At 44.9% G+C, this 24,441-nt stretch overlaps 1 protein-coding gene across 1 annotated transcript in view; it reads left to right on the forward strand.

Moving 5' to 3' along the window:
* Positions 1 to 24,441, forward strand: part of SLIT3 (slit guidance ligand 3) — a 637,958-nt gene that overhangs the window by 102,080 nt on the left and 511,437 nt on the right. Inside the window, exon 4 of the mRNA XM_008015258.3 lies at positions 6,807 to 6,878. Within this exon, the coding sequence (XP_008013449.3) occupies positions 6,807 to 6,878 (72 nt within the window). The remainder of the gene's footprint in view (positions 1 to 6,806; positions 6,879 to 24,441) is intronic.

Below are 24,441 nucleotides of genomic sequence, written 5' to 3' on the forward strand. Positions count from 1 at the left end.
CTTCTGCTCTAGATAACAAAACTGCTTGGGTTCTTGTTGTTGAGACATGTGAGTGTTTCTGAAAGTACCAACAGACTGAGAAAGAATTCAGGCTGCCTAAGAAGCTGCCTGGGGAAGGGGAAACAATTGAGTTCGTTACTAAAGCAAGCAGCCCTGGTGACCTGTAGGGATTAGCATACTTTAACTTTCTTCCTCTCTCAGGCCTGATTGGGCAGCTGAGATCCCACACCTCCCTGAGGAAAGAAGGGGACTTATATACAGGACCATACCCAGGCCCTGGTGGCCCCTCACCCCTTCCCTTTCCTGAAGGAGGGGAAGTAGTGTGCCCTTCCCCCTGCTCGCTTTGCTTGTCAGTGAGGTTGATACCTCTGAAAGCCGAGTCTCTAAGAAGTTTCTGAAGGATGAAGAGAGACTCAGGCAGGTGCTCTGGGAGCCCTGTTTACCCCCATACAGTGTGACTTCCCAGCTCACCAGGGTTATTGATTAATCAGGCTCCCCTAGCTGGCCTTTCCTACCTTTTGGTTTATTCACGAAATTCAGCAGGCCCTTCTGGAAGGTTCTTTGTGTGCCTGATGCTGTGTTGGCTACTGTTGGGACACAAAGGAATTTTTAGTTGTATTTCCCAGTTTTAGCCTTTGAAACGTAGGTGATAAGACAGTTTATAATGAAGGGCTAAATTAAGAATTCTCACTACACATAGTAGGTAAGAGCACAGGCTTAGCAGCAGGCACCTGGGTTCAAGTCCCACCAACTATCACATTGGTCAAGCTTGACTTTGGGCAAGTTCTTAACCTTCTTAGGCTGGTATTTCCTAAATACAGGGATGCTAAGAGCGCTGGCCCTCTGAGTGTTTCCATGGAGATTAAATGAGGTAGTGCATGTAAAGTGCTCAGTACAATACCTGGCTCATGGTTTTAGTGTTATTACTAGCTGCTGCTATTAGTTGTCAAAACATATTTGAGAGATTTCAGTGTTACAGAAATCCTGAATCTAAACACACCACCTTCCACACGGTGTTCCTCCCTTCTCTATTCCTTTCATTAGGGATTGGTAATTTGACTGATCAATTACTCATCCTGGAGCCACTTTTCATACTCGCACTCCTGTAACTCCCTCAGTCCTCACGTACATCCTGTCACAAAACCCAGTTGATTGTACTCACCTCTCTCTCCTACACTTCAGCCACACTGTTATCCTTAACCAAGTCTTCACACGGAGACACTGGTTACCCAAGAACCCTGTGAACTGGTTTTCCTGCTTCTGATTTCACCCTCTTCCAAACCGGGCTTACTGCTACTCAGGAGATGTGTGTGTGTGTGTGTGTGTATGTGTGTGTGTGTGTGTATATATATATATATATATATTTTTTTTTTGAGTCAGAATCTTGCTCCGTCACCAGGCTGGAGTGCAATGGCGTGATCTCAGCTCACCGCAACCTCTGCCTCCCAGGTTCAAGTGATTCTCCTGCCTCAGCCTCCCGAGTAGCTGGGATTACAGATGTGCACCACCATGCCCACCTAATTTTCATATTTTTAGTAGAGATCGGGTTTCACCATGTTGGACAGGCTGGTCTCAAGCTTCTGACCTTGTGATCTGCCCGCCTTGGCCTCCCAAAGTGCTGGGATTACAGGCGTGAGCCACCGTGCCTGGCCAGGAGAACTTTTGTAAAATTCAAACCAGAGTATCACTCCCTTGCTCAAACCCTTTCTCTGTCTCCCTCTTACTGTCTGTAAAAACCCAAGCCCAAATTCTTTATTATGGATAAAAAGGCCCCTTGTGGTATGACTGCTGCCTAGTTGTACACCTTCATCACTTGTGTTGGCAGGTCACCTCTGCGTTCCAGCAATGCCAGCCTGCTTCCCAAATGCTCCTCTGTCTCCTGGCCCTCCATGGAGTACAGAGCATGTACTGCTCTCTCAGTCTAGAACTCTCCATCTCTGTCTCCTTAAGGAGTCCTAGTCATCCTTTAAAACTAAACTCAAAACCATCTTCCTTGGGAAGTCTTCATTTAACAAGGACTGGGTTAGCTGCTGCTTCACTGTGTTCCCATGACACCTTTGCTTTCAAGATCATGGCAATTTTTTGTTTTCAGGTCTGTCTTCTACAGTAAGCATATGACATTTTTAAAAGAAGGGACTGTATCTTACTCATTTTTGTATGTTCATATTGAAAAAAATGACTGGAGAAATTAAAGAATGGATAGATGGGTAAATGGTGGTTGGATGGATGAGTGAGTGAATGCTTGGGTAGATGGGTTGATGGATAGATGAATGGTGGTTGGATGTACAGATAAATGAACAGTTGGATGGATGAATGGTTGAATGGATACATGGATGAATTCAATGAAGTGGCAAAAATTTCTAATTATATCTTACACCCAGGTACATCCAGAAAGGCCTTTAGTGGTTCCACAAAGACAAGGGCCTATTTCTTGGTGCTTCTCAGTTCTGGCTGAAAAATCAGTGTGACTTTGCAACTCAGCAGCCAGTTGGTTTTTTTACCTTTGTGCTCCCCATTGTTGCTATAGGAAGGCTGAGAAGGAGTTTTGATCTGAGCGGGAGAGGGAATACCTAGGAAGGCCTTATCCTGTCATTACCCTGGCCCACATCTCGTTTGCTGACTTTTTCAGTTCTGTCCTCATATGAGTCACATTCAGTCCTGTTCTCCATTCAGTAATCGTGGATTTACTTCCAGCTTGAACTATGGCAGGAGATCTCCACCTCTGGGCCCAGAGTAACAGAACAGCAGATGGCATGAGTGCACCGTGGCCAATAGCCACTGTCTGCACCCGGCACTTACCTGTTTATCTCCTGTTACCAGGAGAACAGCACATCTCATTCTGTTCATTTTTCTGTTCAGGGGCTGCTTTCATAGCGGCCACATGGGAAGCATACCTTATGTAGCATGGAGCCTTCATCACCTTTTCAAGGAAGACTTTCCAGGCCGGGCTGTTCACTCAGTAAATATGAATAGATCCTGGAGTTACCTGGAAATGCAGTATCTAGCTCCTTCTGATATTGAGAACCAGGAGGCGACCTGCCCAAGCTCAAGTGGAAAGGCCCCAAGGCTTTTGGGATTGCCCCACCCATCTTCCCCAGAATCCTCATTCAGGGTTTATGAAGCAGTGGGCAGAGCACAATTGACTAAATTTGGTTGTATTTTTATTTTTGTCCAGCCACAAATACCGGCAAAAAACAAAATGATTCCTTCCCTTCCAGGAGCCTTGGAGCCAAGCTGGTTTTATTTTTAGCTTCAACTCTGGTTTAGGGTTTTCAGCAAACTGAACACCCTACTCACTGCAGACAGCGGCAGGCTGGGTTTTAGGATTTTTGCCTAGACTGGAGTGTTGGTTCTCTGAATGTAACTCTTATAAGGCTTGTACAGCTGTGACAATAGAGGGTGGGTCCAGACAGACCCACATAGAGACCCAGTTCCTGCCTTGGGGACCTCCAAGAGAATTCCTTTTCAGGGAGGCCCATGTACACAGAGTGGTTCATTGCCTTGGATGGGTTGCAGGAAGTGGCAACTCTGGATGAAAAGAAACAGAAAAATTAAGAAAGGGAAAGGGATAGGGAGCTGTTATTTATTGAAAGGCTTCGAGTAACATGGTGGTTCAGAACTAGAGCTCTGGAGTCTGAACGACTGGGTGCAAATCCTGCCACTCCCACTTCCTGACACTGTGGCCTTGGGGATGGCTTGACCTCCCCAGGCTTCAGGTTCATTCTGTATGAGACAGGATTAATGACACCTACCATGAGCACTGCTGCAGTTGAGATTCTGCCTGTGTAGCGCGTGGCATGGCGTTTGACATGCATGTAGAACTCAGTCAGCACCATTATCATCACTGTTGCCATGCTCTTATTGCAGTGCTGAACACTTGCATAGACACTGTGTCATTTAAGACTCACCGTAACCCATTTTGCAGATCCGAAACTGAGGTCCAAAGGGCTAGATAGTTTGCCTCAGATCTCACAACAAGAGCACAATATAGCCAGACCTGTGCCCGGCCCCAGTGAATCCCAAAGACATCACATCAAGCCTTCTCCAGTTCCAATGGCTTCCACCTGTTATCACTGAGAACATGGGAACCACTCAAAACATAAAAATAGATATTGCCTCATCCTGCTCTTCCCAGAATTCCCCACTTTTTTTTTTCTACTTTAGTGACAGGAACATACAAAAAGCAGTCAAAGAGCACCAGGCAAAATCAGAGACAGACAGTGGAACGGTGGTTGCCAGGGGCTGGGAGAAGGAGAGACAGGGAGTTGTTCAACAGGGACAGAGTTTCAGTTTTGCAAGATGAAAAAGTTCTGGAGATTAGTTGCTCAATGATGTAAATATACTCAACACTACTGAACTAACTACACTTTTAGTGTACAGTTTTTTTATTGCTAAGAAGATAAATCTCATGATACGTGATTTTACAGAAATTTTTTAAAAATAAAGAGAAAGCACTGGGCTAGGAGTCAGGCTGCCCTCAGCCAGGTACGGTGGCTCACTCCTGCAATTCCAGCACTTTGGGAGGCTGAGGCGGGCAGATCACTTGTGGTCAGAAGTTTGAGAACAGCCTGGCCAACATGGTGAAACCCGTCTCTACTAAAAATACAAAAATTAGCCATGCGTGGTGGTGCGTGCCTGTGATCTCAGCTACTGGGGAGGCGGAGGTAGGGGAATCACTTGAACCTGGGAGGTGGAGGTTGCAGTGAGCCGAGATTGCACCATTCCACTCCAGCCTGGGCAACAGAGTGAGACTCCATCTCAAGCAAAACAAAACAAGAGTCAGGCTGCCCCAGAGGTGGCCAGGGAATTAGAGCTTATCTTATCCAACTTTCCAACCCTTCCTCCTTGCCTCCTCCTAATCAGGAGTCTCGTGAATGGCATCCCTGCCCAATGCTTACCCACTCACTGCATGGCTGTCAGACTGAGTAGCACCCTCTTGACAGTGAGCTTATTATGTGAAGTCTTCAATGCTTCTCTCTCCCATGCTTTGTCCTGCTTGACCTCCTTCTAGTCGCTCATCCCTCTAAAGTTGTTGTCCATAGACCTAGGAAGAAAGGGAGGGGAAATGGGAGCAAAATCCCAAATAGGGAAGCATATTTGCTTGGTGGCAGGGGAAGGGGGCCGGGGCTTTGGGGCCAGGAGCTAGGGAGAAGCTCACCTTTTCTATTCCTTAGTTTGCTTAGCTCTCAGATGGGGATCATATAGTTATACCATGTAATAAATAGGACATACTCAATTCACTCTAAGTAGAAAAATTCATCAGGCTATGAACTGCTCTTTGGCTCTGAAGAATTCTGGGGACTGTGGGGTGTATGCTTTAACCATGGTTTAGGTGGCTTCCCATTTCCCTTGCTAGGCTATGTCACCTCACTAGGGCAGAAGGGCGTGGGGCTAGCATGCAACAGGGCCTCTCTCTTGGCCTAATGCTCCCAAGAAAGCAGCCTTCATGGAGATCATAATGGTGACTCTGTGTCACTTAAAAACTCAGGTGGCCTTTCTGTGGGTGTTTAGCATTGACCATGCTTAAGAGAGACTGATTGGCTCTGTTGGCCAACATCCAATGTGAGCCATCCCTACCGGGCTGATTTTTGCCACAAGCCCCACCTCATGCCCAGACCTTGGTCCCTGACCCAGCGCGTACTTCTCCATGAGTCCCAGTGGGGACAGTGATAAGGGTCTTACAATACTGTTAGGGGCTCATGAAAATGTTTTAATTTCTTCTAATATTGGAAGACAAAAATGAACTTTTGGGTAGAAATGTTATGTAATGTTAATATATTTGCATTTATACCAACATAGTTATAAAATGTAATATGAAAAATTTTTTTGATGGAGAAAGCAGCCCACAAAGGCAAAATTGCCAAGGACCGACCCACAAAACTCACAGTGGAACCCTACTCTGGTCCACAGAGCCAAGATGGCCAGAATTCCATTTTGTTCCTCAATCCAAGGGGATCTGCCATGCCCTCTTCTCTATTCCTAAAGCAGCTGCCATCTGCTCCCATGATCACTGTTTAGGATCCTGAATATTTCCTCTGATATTTCATTTATGGTTTCTTTTTCTTCTTTTTCTTTTCTTCTTCTTCTTCTTTTTTTTTTTTTTTTTTTTTTTTTTTTTTTTGAGACAGTCTTGCTCAGTCGCCAGGCTGGAGTGCAGTGGCACAATCTCAGCTCACTGCAACTTCTGCCTCCTAGGTTCAAGCGATTCTCCTGCCTCAGCCTCCCAAGTAGCTGGGACTACAGGCATGCACCACCATGCCCAGCTAATTTTTTGTATTTTTATTAGAAATGGGGTTTCACCATGTTGCCCAAGAAGGTCTTGAACTCTTGACCTCGTGATCTGCCTGCCTCAGCCTCTCAAAGTGCTGGGATTACAGGCGTGAGCCACTCTGCCTGGCCCCTTTATGTTTTTAGGGTCATATTTCACATGCTATTTCCATCAGTCAGCAATAGCTACATGGAGCTCATGGCGAGAAAAGTTCAAAAGTCTTGTCTGGGGTCCATGGGAAGGAATACTGTGATCCATTAGTGATGTCTGTCCAAGATCACAGCTGATGGAGGTGTGGCAGCACAGTGCGTGTGCTGTGTTTTTACTTTTGACTGACCTTTGCTTTGCGTTCCCCATCTGACTCTAAGCCCCACCGACAGGGAATATACCTTACATGTGTTGAGCAGCCCATACTGAAAGATGTAGAGAGTCTCTTAATGCCTACTGATTGATTGACTGATTGATTAAAGTGGTATCTGAATACATTTGATCTGGTTTAATGTCCCCTTGACATCCTTCCATTCTCTTTCCTCTTTAGGCGCCTGAACAAGAATAAGCTCCAAGTCCTTCCAGAACTGCTTTTCCAGAGCACGCCGAAGCTCACCAGACTGTGAGTAGAGTTGCCTTGTGTTCTCTACCTTGTGCCTTGCCTGGCTTTGGTGACACGGAGGATGTGGTTTGTGGAGCGCCGTGCCGTGTGGAGCTTGGCAGTTAGGCCCTGACATAGAGACTTGGAGCAGGGCTTTGGCATGACGTCCACCCCCAAACACTTCCAGGCCTGACTTCTTGCTCCTTCTCTCAGACATCGGCGGCTTGTGTGATCAGTGAGGACTAGTGATGTGTAGTAGTCGATGAATTGCCTTGCAAGGAGGGAGGAGATGCTTCCATTTACTGTGGGTCTGAACTCACTTCAGGGAAATTCCCTGAGGTGGGGTTTGAGATAGGTTTATTCACGCGAGACTGCCAGTGGTCTCAGAAGACAACGGTTTGGACCAAACACGGCAACCTTATCACCTTGCTGGTTGGAGCAGCTCCTGTCTTTTCCTTTTTCCCACTTCCTAGCGCTGCCAGTCGAGGAACCCTGGGTCTGGGGGTTTATGATTTTGTGGGAAAAGAAAGAAGCATGTTGAATTTTGCTTTATCCTTTTCAGTGGTCCAGGGTAAAATGAGGAGAGGGGAGAGTTGGAGATACCTCTATTATTCAGTGGGAGAGTTTGGAAGCCCAGGAGCTGGAGTTGCAGGTGACAGTGGAGACTGTGATTCATGTATTGCAGATGTCAGGCAAGTGCTAATTAAATTATTGACAGTGAACCCGAAATCATGCTGGTAGTGACTCAGTTCATGGGGTGTACTGGATTGCCCAAGGCTCACCTTTCTGAATGAAGCGACACAGTCCTGGATGGCTTTGCATTCAGGTAGCAAGATTTACAGCCTGGCTGGGAAGACTCTAACATTGCAGGGAGGCTTCAACGTTGTGGCCACCATTCTGATTCCCAATGGTTGCATTTAATGCCTACTTGTGCAGCCAAACACTGCATACAGGCTCTGGGATAAATTGGGAAACACAAAACACATGTCAGTGTGTGCACTTACGAAGGAGTTCTGAATTAGGAATATATATTTATATATGTCTATACACACAGCCACACACACACACACAGAGACTATATACATAAATTTATTTTAAAAGGGCACTTTGCTGAAACAAGAACAGGCAAGAGTTGTCTGGTATTCTAGTCATGCAGTGGTCTTGCTTGTGCTCTCTAGGACACATCTGAACTTTGTCGGGTCTCCTCTTGCTGTGTGCCCCGTTCCTCTGGCTCAGTCGCCCTAGCTGACTTTGCTAAATGTAGGAAAGGCTATACCCTCCTTTTTACTCTTCCAGTCTGGGTCTGCCTGGATGGGCATGGGGGCAGAGGAAACGTTGTTCAGCAGCCCGGCGGGTCCAGAAGAGCTGGATCAGCTATGCCAAATAGGCATACCAGAAACCACCCTGGTTTGTAACATCCCCTGCCTTGTATAGCTCTGCCCTTAGATGCTCACATAATCACCATCTCTCCACCCAGTACTGCATTGCACCTTTCAACCTGCTCTTAACTAAGTACTGCAGCAGAGTATATACTATTCATCTGAGAAATGAGCATCAGTTTAAAGGCAAAGGGAAGGTACCTGTGAGGCTGGAATGCTGGATGACTTTATGTGGGTGGGGTCTGAGCATCCCAGCTGCTGCAGGTTTTCAGGTGGGCTGGTTCTTGCTCGCAGAAACCTTCCCATGGCTATCAGGTGATGGCCGTTTTTTGCAGAGCTGGTCTTGATCCAGGCAAAGTAGGAAGTTCAAGTGGTGATAACGGGTCTCTGAAATTCTGGGAGCCAGGGACGTGGGCATGAGGAACCTGTGAGTTATGTCCTCTGCCATGTCCTGAGAGAGCTTGAAAGAGTCACTTTTCCTTTGGTATCTAAATATCTTCATCAGTAAAGGGAGATACCCTCTCCTCCCTTTTACCTACCTTGTAGAGGAACTGTAAGTATCCAGTGAGATTGTATGGTGTGCATGTTTTTTTTTTTTTTTTAAGTTGCTCTATAAATGTAAGCACCAAGGCAACTATTATTACTCCTACAGTTCCCATCTTTACAACCTCAGTTTCTGATCTCCTTTCTCTGGGAGGCACGAAGAGACTAGGAGTTGTGATAAGCATTGAGGTCAATTACGCTGAGCTTTTGCTTCAAGTCAGAGAGCTGCAGCTGGGAAGGCAGGGATGACATTTGACTCATGTTGGTATCCATCTCTTGCTGGGTCCCTGTCCGGGTGTAGTTTGGCACACGTAGGCACTCAGTCAGTGATGGTTGAATGGGTAGATGAATAAATGAATGATATAGGCCTAAGGATAAAAACAGTGCCCTTGGTGAGCTTTGATTCTTTTATCCACTGTTCATTCATTTATTCATTCACTCACTCATTCAGTAAGGTTTTCCCTGCGTGTCTGTTCCAGCATGGCCTCTGTTCTGGGTGCTGAGCTGTAGACATGAAGGATGTCCAGTTCTCTGTGTGCCCTATTATGACACACTTTGAATGGCTGCCAAAAAGCTGAGAGCTAAATATAGTTTTTTTTTTTTTTTTTTTATTGAAGCAGCTATATTAACCCAAGTCTGGGCTATAATCAGCAATCCCTTTTTCTCCCTGGGCTTGATCTTTGATTTTCCTTAATGGCCCTCTGTGTCTTTGTCTTATTTTGTCAGCCACTCCACTTCCTTTTTGGAAGTAAGCAGGGTACAAATTAGAAATCAATAACTGTGCAATCATGAGTGTGTATACATATGCCACTGGCTCTGTTTTAAAAGAGCACTGCATCTCAATAGACACAGTGAGGCATTTTTCATGCTAAATGTGGGTTCTATGTGGCTGGCTATGCCAGAGTATGCCATGTGGGATAAACAATTCTTGATACTACTTTTTTAATTTGTCGTTCAGGCAAAACTACTTAATATTTTGTATTTATCCAAAGAATATCTCTTGGAAAGTCTATAGTCATGTAATAAAAACAGGCTTTGAATAGTAATGAAAAGGGAAATAATATTTATGAGAACCTATGCTGTGACTATAACACCACTCACTAGCAAGTGACAGAAGTTAGTTTAGCCCAGAGAGGCAATATATTGATTCACATAGCTGAGAAGAGCAGTAGTAGTTATGAATGGCTTCAGGAACAGCTGGGTCCAGGGTCTTGGTAATGTCATTAGGTCTTCATCTTTCTCCTTCACTCCCTTGGAACTGTGGACTTGTTGTGAGCTAATGAAAAAGACTCAAATGCACTAATTCAGAGATCCTGGTGAAGAAGGACTTGGTCAATGTTCCTGTTGGAAAGAACTGAGGGTAGACACTGATTACTTAGCTTGGTCGTATATGCCCATGTCCCAGCCAATCCGTGTTGCTAATGAGATGGTGTCCTCTGATGATCAAGCTGTGTTCATCCCACTTGCTTAGAGAATGGGCTCCCCACAGTAAAGAGTAATTCTGTTATCAGGGATGTGAAATGCGAAAACAACAGATGTCTGCTAGTGTATTGAGCATCCACTGTATATGCAGTTCCCTGTGCTTTGAGTACTTTGGATCCTTACAATAGCACTTCCAGATAGGTAATAGCGCTAGCAAACACGTTGAGTGCCAGGTGCTGTTCTAAGCACTTCATGTCTATTAACTCATTTGATTCTCCTGACAACTCTGTGGGATAGGCACTATGGTTAGTATTGTTCTATACATGTGAAACAGGTACAGAAAGGTTAAAGAATTTGAACAATATCAGACAACTACTTAGTGGCGGAACCAGGGTTCACATTTGGGTAACCTGACTCCAGAGTCTGCATTTGTCTCTACTGGGAGTTCCCTGCCTAAGCCTCAATCAATGCTCTCATTTTATAGATGAGGAAATTAAAGCTCAAAGTTTAGATTACTGCATATTACTGCATATATATATATATGTATATATTATATATCCCATCTATCTAAGAAGCAATACTGTACTGGGCACTTTGCCTCAATGCTTAGACTTAACCATCACAACAATCATGCAAAGAGAATCATTATTAAATCTATTTCTAAAGCTTAGGGGTATCTAACTTACCCATAGTTGTATAACTAGAATGCAATGGAACTAGGACTTGGTACACATCTGTGTCTCTGCCAATTCCTTATGTTTTCTACCATACCACACTGCCGTGCTAACTACCATGGGCAGCTGAAGTTATGCTCAAAAGGATTGGTGATGGACCTGTCATATATCCGAGGGTTTCCCTTAGGACTTTGCTGGCTACCCTCTGTGTACCCATCCTCACAGCCAGTACCATCTGACCCATGTGTGTATTAGCAGGGTATCTGTCCTCTTATGCTGTTCAAACACACAGAGCATGAGCCATAGAATCCCAGAAATCCCAGATCTTGGAAGTGCCCTGAACTTATATTGCTGTGGTCTGCAAAATGCCCAGTGAGGTCTCTACCATACTTGGGTCACTCAGTAAATATTTGCCCCCTGACATCCTGACATAGATCATGGTCAAGTGTGGAGACTGGGCTTCTGTTCTTTCCAGGCTACTGCAGCACCTGACCCAGAGCAGAGGACAGGAGGAGGCAGTCAAGTGAAGGGGTTAAGGGACTGCCCACTGTGTGTCCCGAAACCTGTGGCAAGTTACTTAACCTCTCTTGTCCCAGGTTCTTCATCAGTAACATAGACAGGGGTAGAAATGACTTCTCCATGTTGTTGTGAGGATAAATAGGAATTATCTGGGGGAAAAAAATTGGCATTGAACAAAGCACATAGTACATACTGCATGGAAGATGGTCATGGCTGACCTTGACTGGCCAGCTGATGAGAGCAGTGCATACGCTGAGGCGTTGGGCTCTGTAGTATAAACATTGCAGCACCTAGGGAAGGAGTCCAGTCTCCAAATTAGAGGAGGGTTGGATGAGCACTGCACTTGGAGTGGGAAGACCTGGGTCGTCATGCTGGCTCTTCTACCTGTAAGCCGTGTGGCCCTGGGCATGTTACTTGGCCTCTCTGGGCTTCATCTAGCGAGGACAGGATGGAGCATGATCTTGCATGGCCTATAGGCTATTAGTTTCTCCCTTTGCCATCCCCTTCCAGGTTTTTCTTTAACCTACCCATGGGAGAGACAGTGAAAGATTTCTAGTTATTTAAAGGCTGACTGGCTAATGTTGCCAGAAATTCTTTAGAAGGAGCAGAAGGCAAGATGCAAACAGTGATTAAAATCCCCTGTGTGGCTGGGTGCAGTGGCTGATGCCTGTTATCCCAGCGGTTTGGGAGGCCAAGGCAGTCGGATTGCGTGAGCTCAGGAGTTCGAGACCAGCCTGGGCAACATGGTGAACTCCGCCTCTACCAAAAATACAAAAATATAGCTAGGCATGGTGGCCTGCACCTGTGGTCCCAGCTACTTGGGAGGCTGAGGTGCAGGGATTGCTTGAGCCCTGGAGATGGAGGTTGCAGTGAGCTGAGATCACACCACTGTACTCCAGCTTGGGCGACAGAGTGAGACTCCATCTCAAACAAACAAAATATACCCTCTGTGTTTTATCAGATTAGAGAGCTTTCGTGGGGGCTGAGGGACACATGGTTCACAACTTTTTTTTTAAGAATTTATCATTGCAGTCGGGAGCGGTGGCTCACACCTGTAATCCCAACACTTTGGGAGGCCGAGGCGGGCCAATCACTTGAAGCCAGGAGTTTGAGACAAGCCTGGCCAATGTGGCAAAACCTTGTCTCTACTAAAAATTCACAAATTAGTTGGGCATGGTGGTACATGCCTGTCATCCCAGCTATTCGGGAGGCCGAGGTGAGGATCAATCGCTTGATCCCAGGAGGTGGAGCTTGCACTTAGCTGAGATTGTGCCACTGCACTCCAGCCTGGGTGGCAGAGCGAGACTCTGTCTCTCAAAAAAAAAAAAAAAAGAAAAGAAAAAAGTTTATCTTTGCCATATAAGGATGAGCAGTCCAAGGGGCTCCTTTCGGCCCACCTATCCCAGATTCAGGTTCAAATAGTCTGTTCCATATTTGGTAATGGTTTAAAACTTACAGCTGCTGCCAGGCGCGGTGGCTCACGCCTATAATCCTAGCACTTTGGGAGGCCAAGGTGGGTGGATCATGAGGTCAAGAGATAGAGACCATCCTGGCCAACATTGTGAAACCCTGTCTCTACTAAAATCACAAAATTAGCAGGGCATGGTGGCACACGCATGTAGTCCCAGCTACTCAGAGGCTGAGGCAGGAGAATCACTTGAAAACCCGGGAGGCAGAGGTTGCAGTGAGCTGAGATCACGCCACTGCCCTCCAGCCTGGTGACAAAGTGAGACTCCGTCTCAAAAACAAACAAACAAACAAAAAACCCATAGCTGCATAAGCAGTTGTACTTGCAGCCAGGTGGAGGGCTTATCTATTCTCCATTCCCTTCTATGAGGTATTTGACAGCTTAAAAAAAAAAATGCCACTGAGGCTAAACCTGCTGTCGTTCACTTGGGCAGTGGAGTTGCAAGTGACTTGGAAAGTTAATCCCCAGGCACCCAAAAACTATAGCAATGTGGCCAACCAACTTAGCCCCGAGTCACTGGCGCTGTTATCATGGAAGAGCAGATTCCCCACCAGAAAGTTCAGCCTGGGCAACATGGTGAAACCCCGCCTGCTAGCCTGCTAGTTCAAGGCTGCTAGACTCCAGCTTCCAGGGAACTTGCTTCCCAGGGCTGAGTCCTCCTCTGAACTTTCATCTCAGCTAGTGCGCATTGCCTCTTCATATTCACCATTTTCTGCTTTTATCACAGGTGTCGTGTGTACATGCTCCAAGCCCACACAAATTGGAAGCTGCATTCAGAACCATGATCTCATGTTTCTTTGAGGCAGTCCAATATTAAAGCAAGGATCAGAAACTTGGGAACCAGACAGACCTGGGTTTGAATCCCCCCTTCTGGTGACCCTGGGCAAGTGACCTCACTGTTTTCAGTCTTGTGTTGGTTAGCTATACAATAGGAATGCTAATCATAGTTCCTACAATAGCTTGCTCAGCTACCATCACACAATACCACACGCTGAGTGGCTTAAACTACAGAAAGGTATTTTCTCACAGTTCTGGAGGACAGAAGTCCGAGATCAAGATGCTGGCTGGATTGGTTCCTCCTGGCGCCCCTCTCCTTGGCTTGCAGATAGCCACTTTCCCTGCTGCCGCCTCATGTGGTCGTGCCTCTGTGGTAGCATACCCCTGGTGTCTCCTCCTCTTCTTATGAGGACACCAGTTATGTTGGATTAGGACTCCACCCTGCTGGCCTCATTTTAACTTGATCACCACTTTAACAACCTGATCTCCAATATGGTTATGTTCTGAGGTATTGGGATTAGGGCTTCCACATAAGCCTTTCGGGGGTGGGGGGCAGGGGCAATTCAGCCCTGATCAGTTCCCAAATGTGTGTGGTGTATTTGCTAGGGGTCAGGTGCTCTGCCAAGCGTTTCACCTATATTCTCTCACTCCCTCTCAGATGTCAGAGGTAGACATGATATTATCCCCATTTTAGAGAGACCGAAACAGAGGCCTAGAGATTTAGGCAGCTTGCTCAAGGTCACAGAGCCAGTAACTGGCTGAGCCAAAGTTGAAACTCAAGCTTGCCTGACTCCAGAGCCCACATTCCTAACCATGATTCCTGTACTGTACTTCTGAGAAGTAGTAACTAAAGTGCCAGGCGCCTAGTTACGAATTCAGTGAATGCCAGCTCCTTTATCTCTATGAAGCCCTAAATGAGCTCCGAGTTGTTGGATGACTGGAGCCGTGCACCTCTAGGTAGTGCTTTCTGCTACTCACAGAGCCCTTTGCAGCCACCTTAGTCTTCCAATTCAGCACTAAACTTTAAAACATAACTACATGCAATATGTGTCCCTATAAAACTCTGCATTGATGTGAAACAGTGCTATAAAAGTGAAAAACCAGTGGAGAAAACAAAAACCATACTACCCAATTTTCCAGTGGAGTTGTTATCTGATGTGGTGAAATGATAATAGCACAACAGAAAAACCAATCCATCAGGTTGGTGGGGGGCTTCAGAGACTGCCCGCCTGCGTGAAGCTGGATGCAGAGACCTGCTCCCTTGTGTGCCGGCCCGGATTTCAGAGGCCAGGGATGGCAAGACCAGCTTCACCATCTCATACGTGGGGTGATGTTTTTCAGGGACACAACCACCCGAAGCTCATGGAAAATGTCCTTGCACACTGAGTCCCCATTTCCTGATTTTTCTCCCTGTTCCCTCAAACGCTGAATGCTGCAGTGAGGCCAGCCTTGTGTTTGTCTTATGGCACATGTCATCAATTCCAGGGTTTGTCATGCTTTTGAAGACAGGTTTTGCTTCAATGTGTGGACAGAGAATGGATTATGGTGGGTGCTGAGTCATTCTCTCTGTAGTATCTGAAGCCAGTACCAGGGATGAAGGTCTGGGAGGTGTCATCCCTCTCCTCCGATAGGATGTGTCCAGCTGAGCATAGAAGCCTGTGGACTTACCACAGAGTTGATAACAAGGTTAACATTTAAATGTCCTTGTAGATTCTGCGTTACAGAATTTTTGAGCTGGGAATAGCAATCTAGACCTGTGCTTCTGAAACTTTAGTATGTATCTGAACACCTAAGGATCTTGTTAAAATGTGAATTCCGATGGTGTGAGTCTGGAGTGTGACCTAAAGATCTGCATTTCTAACAGATTCCCGAGTGATGGTGCTGGCCTAGGACCACAGCAGAGCAAGGACCTAGCCTATGGTTGGTTTTCAAACTTAGCATATAGAAGCAAATCTCTTGAAACGATGGTTAAAATGCTGTATCCCAGGCCACACATCCAGGAAGTCTGGTTCATTAGATTTGGAATGGACCAGGGGATTTGACTTTATAAATAGGTACCCTAGGTGATTTTGTTATGTGTCACTTAGGGGCATACTTTAAGAAACATCGATCTCATACAGCCCCTGTTACTTTATATATTTTGAAGGAAGGAACCAAACATCTTTTGAGCACCTAATGTATGCTAGGTACCTTATGTTGATGCCAACTCCTTCAGTCCTCCCAAGAATCCTGCAGGAAAGGTGTTTTTAGGTCTGCTACACTGGTGATGAAACTGGGCTTGAGTTTCACTCACTCACCAGAAGTGAAGCCAGGTCTCTCTGACTTTCTCACCCTCTTGCTCCCTGTGAGTTTTTCCCCTACCTTGTGGTGTTCTTTCTATGCAAAAACACATCTTGAATGAGAGAGAGATAACAATCGTAAATTTATGAAGCTTTCATGGTTCAGTATTTTGAACTTATATGCTCCTACGAGTATATATGAGCACATGCTCCTATCTGAGATCTAGGATATTAATACTTGAAACATTGAAAGAAAAAGATTTATAGACCTAAATACATGCTAGCAAGTAGGTCTTTCTAAATTCCCTACGATTTATCAAAGGTAGAGTTGGGTTTTACGTTTTTTGTCTCTTCAGCCCTGTGGACCAGCAGAAGAGTTTTCTAAAGTGATCAGGCAATACTTGTACTGAGAAGTACATTCTGCCAGCTTGGAAATTGTTTTTAAATTTTTTTTAAGAAGGAAAGAAAACCAAACTGTGACTTTACAATGCTTTGGAATTACAGAATATGCTTGTAATTTTTACAATTCTGCACAGACTTCTTTGCCACATCTGGTTGATATTACTGGCAGGGATATATGGGGGAATAAACCATGGGCTGGAATGTGAAACATCCCACAAAATGAGTTTCTTATAGGTTGCTGCATAAAACATTTTGAATCTCCTTCTCTTTGGAAGGGTGGCTTAAGTGATTTCATGGATTTAGTATTTTCTTTGGTTTGAAGGTAAGGGTTTTTGCTGGTTTACTTGGTGGGCCTTCCAAGATGGTTTTCTGAAGATATTTGTATCATCCTAGAGTCATGGCATGGACCAGAGTGAGAAAAGCCATCCTTTAAGGAAATCAGACCAACCTTTATTAAGTAGCACTGGACCATTAGAGATAATGGTGAAATCTAGGACCAACTGAATCACTCACTGCAGGAAAGGAGGAATGTAGGGAGAAAGGGTTGTATGTGTAAGGGCTTCAGAAAAACCTCCTAAATCTTAGCCCTGGTGGTACATTGAACAGCTGATGGCAAGACAAGCTCACCTCCTCGCACATACAGCTGAAAGCCTTCATACATCAGTACACTCTCCTTTACTACACATGAAAATAGTGAGTTAGGAAAATGGAAAAATAAAACAAACACCCAGCTGATACTTGGAACTCAGTCAATTCCCTGTTAACATTCCTGCCCCATTTCTAGGAAGAGAAGTGTGTGTCCAGGGACAACTAAAGCATTGTTGAACACCTACTGTGTGTGTGTCACTCCAATGTGCTGGTGGTTGGGATGCTGAATATAGAACTCAGAAATGTCTAACCTGAGCCCAGTGGGTGTAAGTGTGGGCTTCTTGCCACCTGGCTCTTTCTCAGACTTCCTTGGCTGGGACCCACCTGCGGAGTTGAAACTGTGACAGCTGAGCCCTTTCTGCACAAAACTAGTGCTGCTCTCAGCACCCTGTGACATGTGGTGGGGTTGGCCAGCCTAGGCAAGGTTTTGTGGCATCATCAAGGGTGCTGAAATAGTCATCTCTTTGTTAAGAATGAGGACCAGAAGCCAGCCTTCACCCATACCATGGGTTCTTCATCCTCTTTATCTGGAGTTAGAAACTATCCATGGAATTAAATATCAGGGAAATACTGCATTGTATATAGAAAAATAACAACCTTTTGAGGTGAGCAGAACCCAAACACACATTCTTCAGTTGTCTGAATGATACAAATGTACCCACATCTAATAATCTTGAAATATTTGTTCTTGAACCACATTCAGCATCAACAGAAACATTTCTAAAGAGCCTAATTATCTCTCATTTTCAAGCAACATTTGGGAATCCCTCCAGGGGACAAATAGTATTTTAATTTGATGCCCCAAATTCTAGCATAATTTCAAATCACCAAAAACATCTGTAACTTTGTCTTTCTTCTGGCTTTCCTATGGATTCAGTATCCTGGATTTGAACATTAAATTCCGTTTGTAAGGTTTGCAGTTCACTTACAAAGTCCTGGAGGTTGAGGCCTGTAATGAAAGTGTTGATGCAATATTAACAACAGCAAAGCTATGATAACACAGCACTGTCCAAACCAAATAGAAATGGAGACATTTAAGTCAATTTCACGCTCCTTGCCTGAATTTGGTGTGCTGGACCTGAGTTTTTGATTCATGGTTTAGAATAATATTCTAATGTTTTATTCATGATGTTTCTTTCTTCCCATCATTCCTTTTCTAATTCTCCTCACCCTGCTTATGGTGATGAAGCCTGCTTAGAAGTGTGCCCCGCCGCCCCTTGATTAGCACTGCCTGTTGCATAGCCAGAAACTCTCCCCATGGTTGGTCAAGTGGAATATCCTGCTATTGAACTGATGGTTTGGCCTCTCGGTGTGTCTGGGGCTCTGGACTTGAATTTTTAGTCAACGAGTCAGCTTTTGATTGAAATATATGTTGAATCATGCCAACATTTCTCCAGATAAAGGGAGCATCTTGACTTTTGGAGGTAAAAATGCTCAGTCTAAAGAAGAAAACTGGATTTTGAAGAGAGTACAAGGATAACCTAGGACTAATCTCCTCTATCTCAGCCTCATTCCATTTGGGATTCATGAAACTGTGTTGTGGATCAGGATTCTCAGATAAATCTAACTTCAATAATTGTGTGTTTTTGTTTTTTTGTTTTTTATTTTTTATTTTTTTGAGATGGAATCTCGCTCTGTCACCAGGCTGGAGTGCAGTGGCACGATCTTGACTCACTGCAACCTCCACCTCCCGGCTTCTAGCGATTCTCCTGCCTCAGCCTCCTGAGTAGGTGGGACTACAGGCACGTGCCACCACACCCAGCTAATTTTTCTGTATTTTTAGTAGAGACAGGGTTTCACCATGTTGGCCAGCATGGTCTCGATCTCTTGACCTCGTGATCCACCCACCTCAGCATCCCAAAGTGTTGGGATTACAGGTGTGAGCCACTGCACCCGGCCAACTTTAATACTTTTTAAAAGATGAAAACCAATGTTAGCAATCTAGAGAGAAATGCAGAATCATCAGTTTTCTTGATATCATTGCTCTAATAGTCTTCTTCCTATATCTATCTCCCACTCTGACTCCTTATTGTTAAAAGCACAGGCACATACACCTAACATACCATGCACACACACATAAAACCTTCTCTCTATAGGAGAATCCCAGACCAATAAATGAAAATCCTTTTTGGGCTGCTGAATCAACTCACAGATATAATTTCACTTTAGTGCTAGACACTGACTATTAAATTAACTCAAATTATTGGGCAATGCTATGGTGAGATATTAGGGATTAGAAAGGCAGCCACAGTGATGGTTGAGAGAGGCTCTTTGACATCTTGGCTCATAATTGGTGTTTTTGGTCCATAGAGATGATAGTGGCAGATCTGTGTCAGAGACGGTAAATTATTCCTGTAAATGTTTTCTGGCCTCCAGGGAGAGCTCTCTTTTCCCTGGAAGAGATGTGCATGGGTCAGGCTTCCACCTGAGACCTTCGCAGACTTTCATTTCATGTTAGAACTCAGAGCAGACCGTTGCCAACCACCAGTTCTCAAGGGCGTAGCTGTTGAACAACATTATCTTAGGAAATAATTGTTAGGTGTTCCATTGCTAATGGTATTCTCTGCAGATCATTTTCCCTATGTGTGACACCTCCTTTATTTAAATAAAAGTGAAAGATGGGAGATCATTAGGTCTAATGGGGCTGGAAAAGAAGCAGCAGGGAAAGACAGAGTTGCCCAGGGAATATTCCGTTCTCCAGTTCCTCCCTGAGTAGAGGGCTGTTGATGTGAGTGATGTGCATATTGGGTAGAACTTGCCATCTCTGTCTTCACCATGCGTTACCAATGTGTTCACCACCTTTTGTCTCTGTTGCCATCACCGTGGACCAGCAGTCCTTCTGGCTGGATTTCAAGGACCTCAGTAATCTTCCTGCTGCATCTCCTATTCCTGTGTTGTTCACTGTCAATCGAACAGCCGCCATTAGTGTTTTAAGGCAAATTGGATCTCCTCTTTCCCCCAATTAAAAGTTCCAGTGACTTTACATAGTCCTGAGAAGAAATCCTAAGCTCCTGCACTACATCATCTGGCCCCTGGTACTCATCCTAGTGCCGTCTCACGCCACCCTCCCCACGTACACCACACTGAAGCATCATGAGCCTTCTTCCTGTTGCTCCAATAATTGCATTCTCTTCTTGGCTTTGCTGTTCCTTCTGCCTGGAATATGCTGACCTCAAATGTCAGTGTGGCCAGATCCTTCCTGAAATTCAAGCCCTGGCTCAGCCATCACTTCCTCAGAGAACCCTCTCCTAACAACCCTGTCTGCAGTCATGGTCCCCTTCCTTATTGGTCACTGTCTACAAGATGATCCTGCTCTATTTTTTCATAGCACTTATCACTACCTGAAATTCTTTTTGCTCATTTATTTGTTTACTTGTTTGCATTTTGCTCTTTCATCCCCCTAGTAGATTGTAAGCTTCTTGAATGCAGGGATTTTATCTGTTCTGTTGACTCTACAGTCAATCATCTACCACTGCATCTAGCACATGGTGGGTACTCGCTACACACTCTGGAAATGAGCAAATGAGAGAAGGAACCTGGTCTCTCCAAAATCTGCTATTCCCTCTCACTATATGGTCAAAGGTGCCTTTTGTTCCAAACCAGAGCTCTCTCCTCGTTGCCCTGCAAAAGCCCAGAATGACTAGTTAACAGCGTGTGTGCGCGCACACACACACACACACATGCTCATGCACACTCACACAAGCACACACAAATGAGAATAAAACTAACCCAGTGCGGGAGGATTTCATACTCCAACAGTGGGTCTCCCACCAAAGAGAAAGAAACAGCCCATGCTAGAATCCTCTTCAAGCAGATGTGAGCCAGTGCTTGAGACTGAGAGCTGGGGAGGGGAATGTTGTTTTTGATGCTATTTCAAAGATCTGGGAATAATATTCTGCGATACAGTGAAATGAAAAGATAAGCTGTGTTGGCTTCATCTCCAGGCCTCATTGATTTTTTGACTTCTAATAGACATTGAAAGGGATTGTCTAGCTATTGGAAGCCTCAACTTAGTGAAGGCTTTACAAAAATAACCTGTGGAGACTCAAACAAAAACCAAACCTTGGTCTGGAAAAAAAAAAAAGAAAAAGGAATAGGTTTCACTAATTTATTGAACATTGACCTAAACCTCCAAATTATTTTTTTTCTTGATCTGAGATCTAAACCAGAGGTTGTTTGAAATACCTCTGGTGAATTAGTCCAGACCTGAAATGAACCATATCTTCTAAAATAATTGAACCAGAACCACACTGGTGCAACAAAATATTAATGTTTTCCAAACTAACTCTGAAACACTCGGGCTTGGTGTTGTATAAAGCTGTACCACCAACCTACTGTTTGTTCTTCTCCTACATCCTGCCCCCCGCCCCCCGCCATCCCTACCTGTCACTTCTCCTTTCTGCAAAGCTACCATCAATCATGGGCCCGTCACCCACCTTGCACTGAAGAATGTAAGCTCTTGAGACTCTCTTTATTTGCTCAAGAGCAATAAAGTCAATGAGAGAGGCTGCTGTTAGGAACAACCTGACTTCATCACTATCTTTAATCCATGTCATAAGAAAGAGAAGAGGTGTCTTATGAGTGAGGATATATTAAATGAATCGGGTCGGGGGGAAGAGTTATAGAATCAAAAGAAAGGAAGAAAACATAAAGAATGGAAGAAGGGGAGGAAGGAAGAAAAGATAACAGTAACAATAAAATTAAATAGGGAATGGGGTGCTAAAGATAGAGATATGGTAATAGAAAGGAAAGAAAGAAAATAAGAGTCGTGTGTGTGTGGTGGGGTGCGGTATATCTCAGGTTTGTTTTAGTCTTTTTCTGGCTCCTCCCAAGGCAGCTGGAAGAATCTCTGATCACACATGTGACTCTCCATTCTGTGCCAAGCTCTGTGTAAGCTCTTGTCTCTACAGCAACCGCTCAGTGGGTAAGAAGCCACCTTCATAGAATGCCAGAGCTGAATGGCACCTTCTGGAACTTCTATAGCAATGCCCTCATTTTACAGTTGGAGAAACGGAGGCATGGAGCAGTGGGGGACTCACAAACCTCAGCACTCAGATTTCTGGTTTGTTGCTGTGGGCACAGCCTAAAGGTACCTGCTTACCTTAGCCATGATTTTTCATTAAGCGACAGGGGGATCACAGAAGACAGAATCTTAGCTTACAAGAAGTAAAAGATTGATGCTTCCCTGGGTTGGATCAGCTGGGATAGCAGTTACTTTTTTAAGAAAAGGATGTTGATGATACTGGTGATAGATTTGCTGCAGAAACTAAGGATTAGCCATTCTCACCTGTAGAAAAATTGTGAGTGGTTCTACCAAAGCACTAGGACTGCCTCCACGTGGTTGCTGTCATGATGTACTTTTTTGCTTGAAGAAGGGAACTGAAAGGACAAACCTCACATGAGAGTGATTCCAAGGAAAGAATCAATAGAATAGTCAATCAGAAGGAAAAATTGGAGGATGACTCCCTAAAGATTCTGCCCTGCTATTGAGAGAGTGGCAGTGCCATCCAAAGGAAGAGTGGCAGTGCCATCCAAAGGAAGGGAAGAGAAAGGGAGTCTCTTTGAGGTGGGGGTGACAGAGACTGCTTCCCAGAGCTCACAGCAGTTCCAGGGAAGACAATTCATTAGGAGCCCAGTCTCCACCCTCTAGGCATTTGAGAAGTTAAAAAGCTAAAGTCAGCTTTGTATCAGCATCATTTTCTTTTCCATCCCAGATAGTTACTTCTCCTTTATAAGGAGCCTTTGTATTTAAGAAAAGACCCCAGTCTGGTACTTAGAATCCCACAACCACTGAGGACCTGACCAGGCTTTCCTGGTGGGTAGGGTCACTGCCCCCTGCTTACCTACCATATATAACTCATTTACCTGCAGCTAATTAGCCAGACTCCAGTGAAGAGTCCCAAATTGCTATGCTAATGATGGTAGCCCTCCCCTCCCAAGAATTGCTGATTTCCCTGCTCAGCATGAGGGACTTCAATAATATCTCTTTCCAGTGATATAATTTCATTCCTCCATGGGATGCTGCTTTGGTCCTAGTTCACTTAGCACTAAATCTCTCGTTAGATACTCTCATTACTTAATCTTTTCAGGCCTCAGATCAGCCCGGGTCTCTTATTTATTTATCTGGGGCCCTGTTTACTTCCCTGTTGTAAATTACTTCTGGCTCCTGGCCGTCTGATTGCTGCAGTGATAGACTAATAGCTCAGAGCTACTGCATTTGCCTTGTGTGATGAGGCAAATAATATGCTTAACTTATGGGAGAGAAATGCACCCTCCATTTATTTCAGTGGGGGAAAATATTACTCAGGGGAAAGGGCCAAATCATTTACCTAATGGCTGCTGGTGGAAGTCGATGTAATTACTGACAGAATTATGTGAAACAAATTGTCATGCCCATAAATCTAAACCTCCAGTTCTCAAAGGCAGAGGGGGGATTTCAGTGGCTTGCATGGGCTCTGCCTCTGGAGCCCTCCAGGTGGATTTCTAAGAGGGAGCTGGCAGAAAGAGGGAGGTTGGCCCTCTGCTTTGCTTGGCCAGGGGCATGCTCTTCACCAGCTCCAAACCCAAGGCTGGGCAGACTGCAGCCTGTGAGCCAGTCCAGCCCACTGCCACCTGCTATTGTAAATAAAGTTTTATTGGAACACTGTCACACCTATTCATTTACATATGATACATGGCCGCTTCTGTGCTACAGGGCAAAGTTACATAGTTGTGACTGAGACTATACAGCCCCCAAAGTGGAAAATATTTCTAATCTGGCCCTTTACAGAAAAATGTTGCTGATCTCTGATCCTTATTCTACCAGAAAAAAAATTGTCAAATATTTTATATGGAAATGGAGGGATTAATTTAGATCACTCTTCTTAATGTCTTTCAAACAATTCAATGCCATAGCAAGGAAATTTGAAAGGATCTAGGATGGCTGTCACTTAGTCTGTATTGCTTCCGCCTCTATTCATTGCATCTTTTCTCCACAGTCTGGTGGCTAGTATTAGAAATCCATTTGACGGAAGAGAAAATCGAGACTCTGAAAGGTGTTTTAGGCAAGCTCATTCAGCGAAGAAATCGCAGACCTGGCATTCACACCTTGCCTGTCAGCCTTTAAATTCTACCTTCTTTCAGGTAAACCTCGCTGTTTCCTGAGAAAAAGAAGGAAGAAGGCATTGGCCTCCTTGGGGAGGACTTATCCAGGCCTTCCCTCTCTCTGCAAAGGAGCTGCTGAGAAGAGACATGTGAGCAGCCAAGGCAGAGGCACTGAAAGCAAGGGGAGGAGTGGGGGGAGACTTGGTTTCCTTCAGTCTGCACTCACTGTGGGCCTGGTGGTGGAGCAGGCCCGAAAGTACTTTAGCTGTTGGGAAACATTACAAATGTTTATCAAACAACAACAGAAAAGCTGAAGAGAAGCAGCCCTGGGTGATAAAGAGCTTACTTCATGGCCTTTGCTGCCTGAGCAGTGCTGACTGCTGGAGTTAG

The sequence above is a fragment of the Chlorocebus sabaeus genome, chromosome 23, assembly GCF_047675955.1.
Source record: "Chlorocebus sabaeus isolate Y175 chromosome 23, mChlSab1.0.hap1, whole genome shotgun sequence".
NCBI lineage: Eukaryota > Metazoa > Chordata > Mammalia > Primates > Cercopithecidae > Chlorocebus > Chlorocebus sabaeus.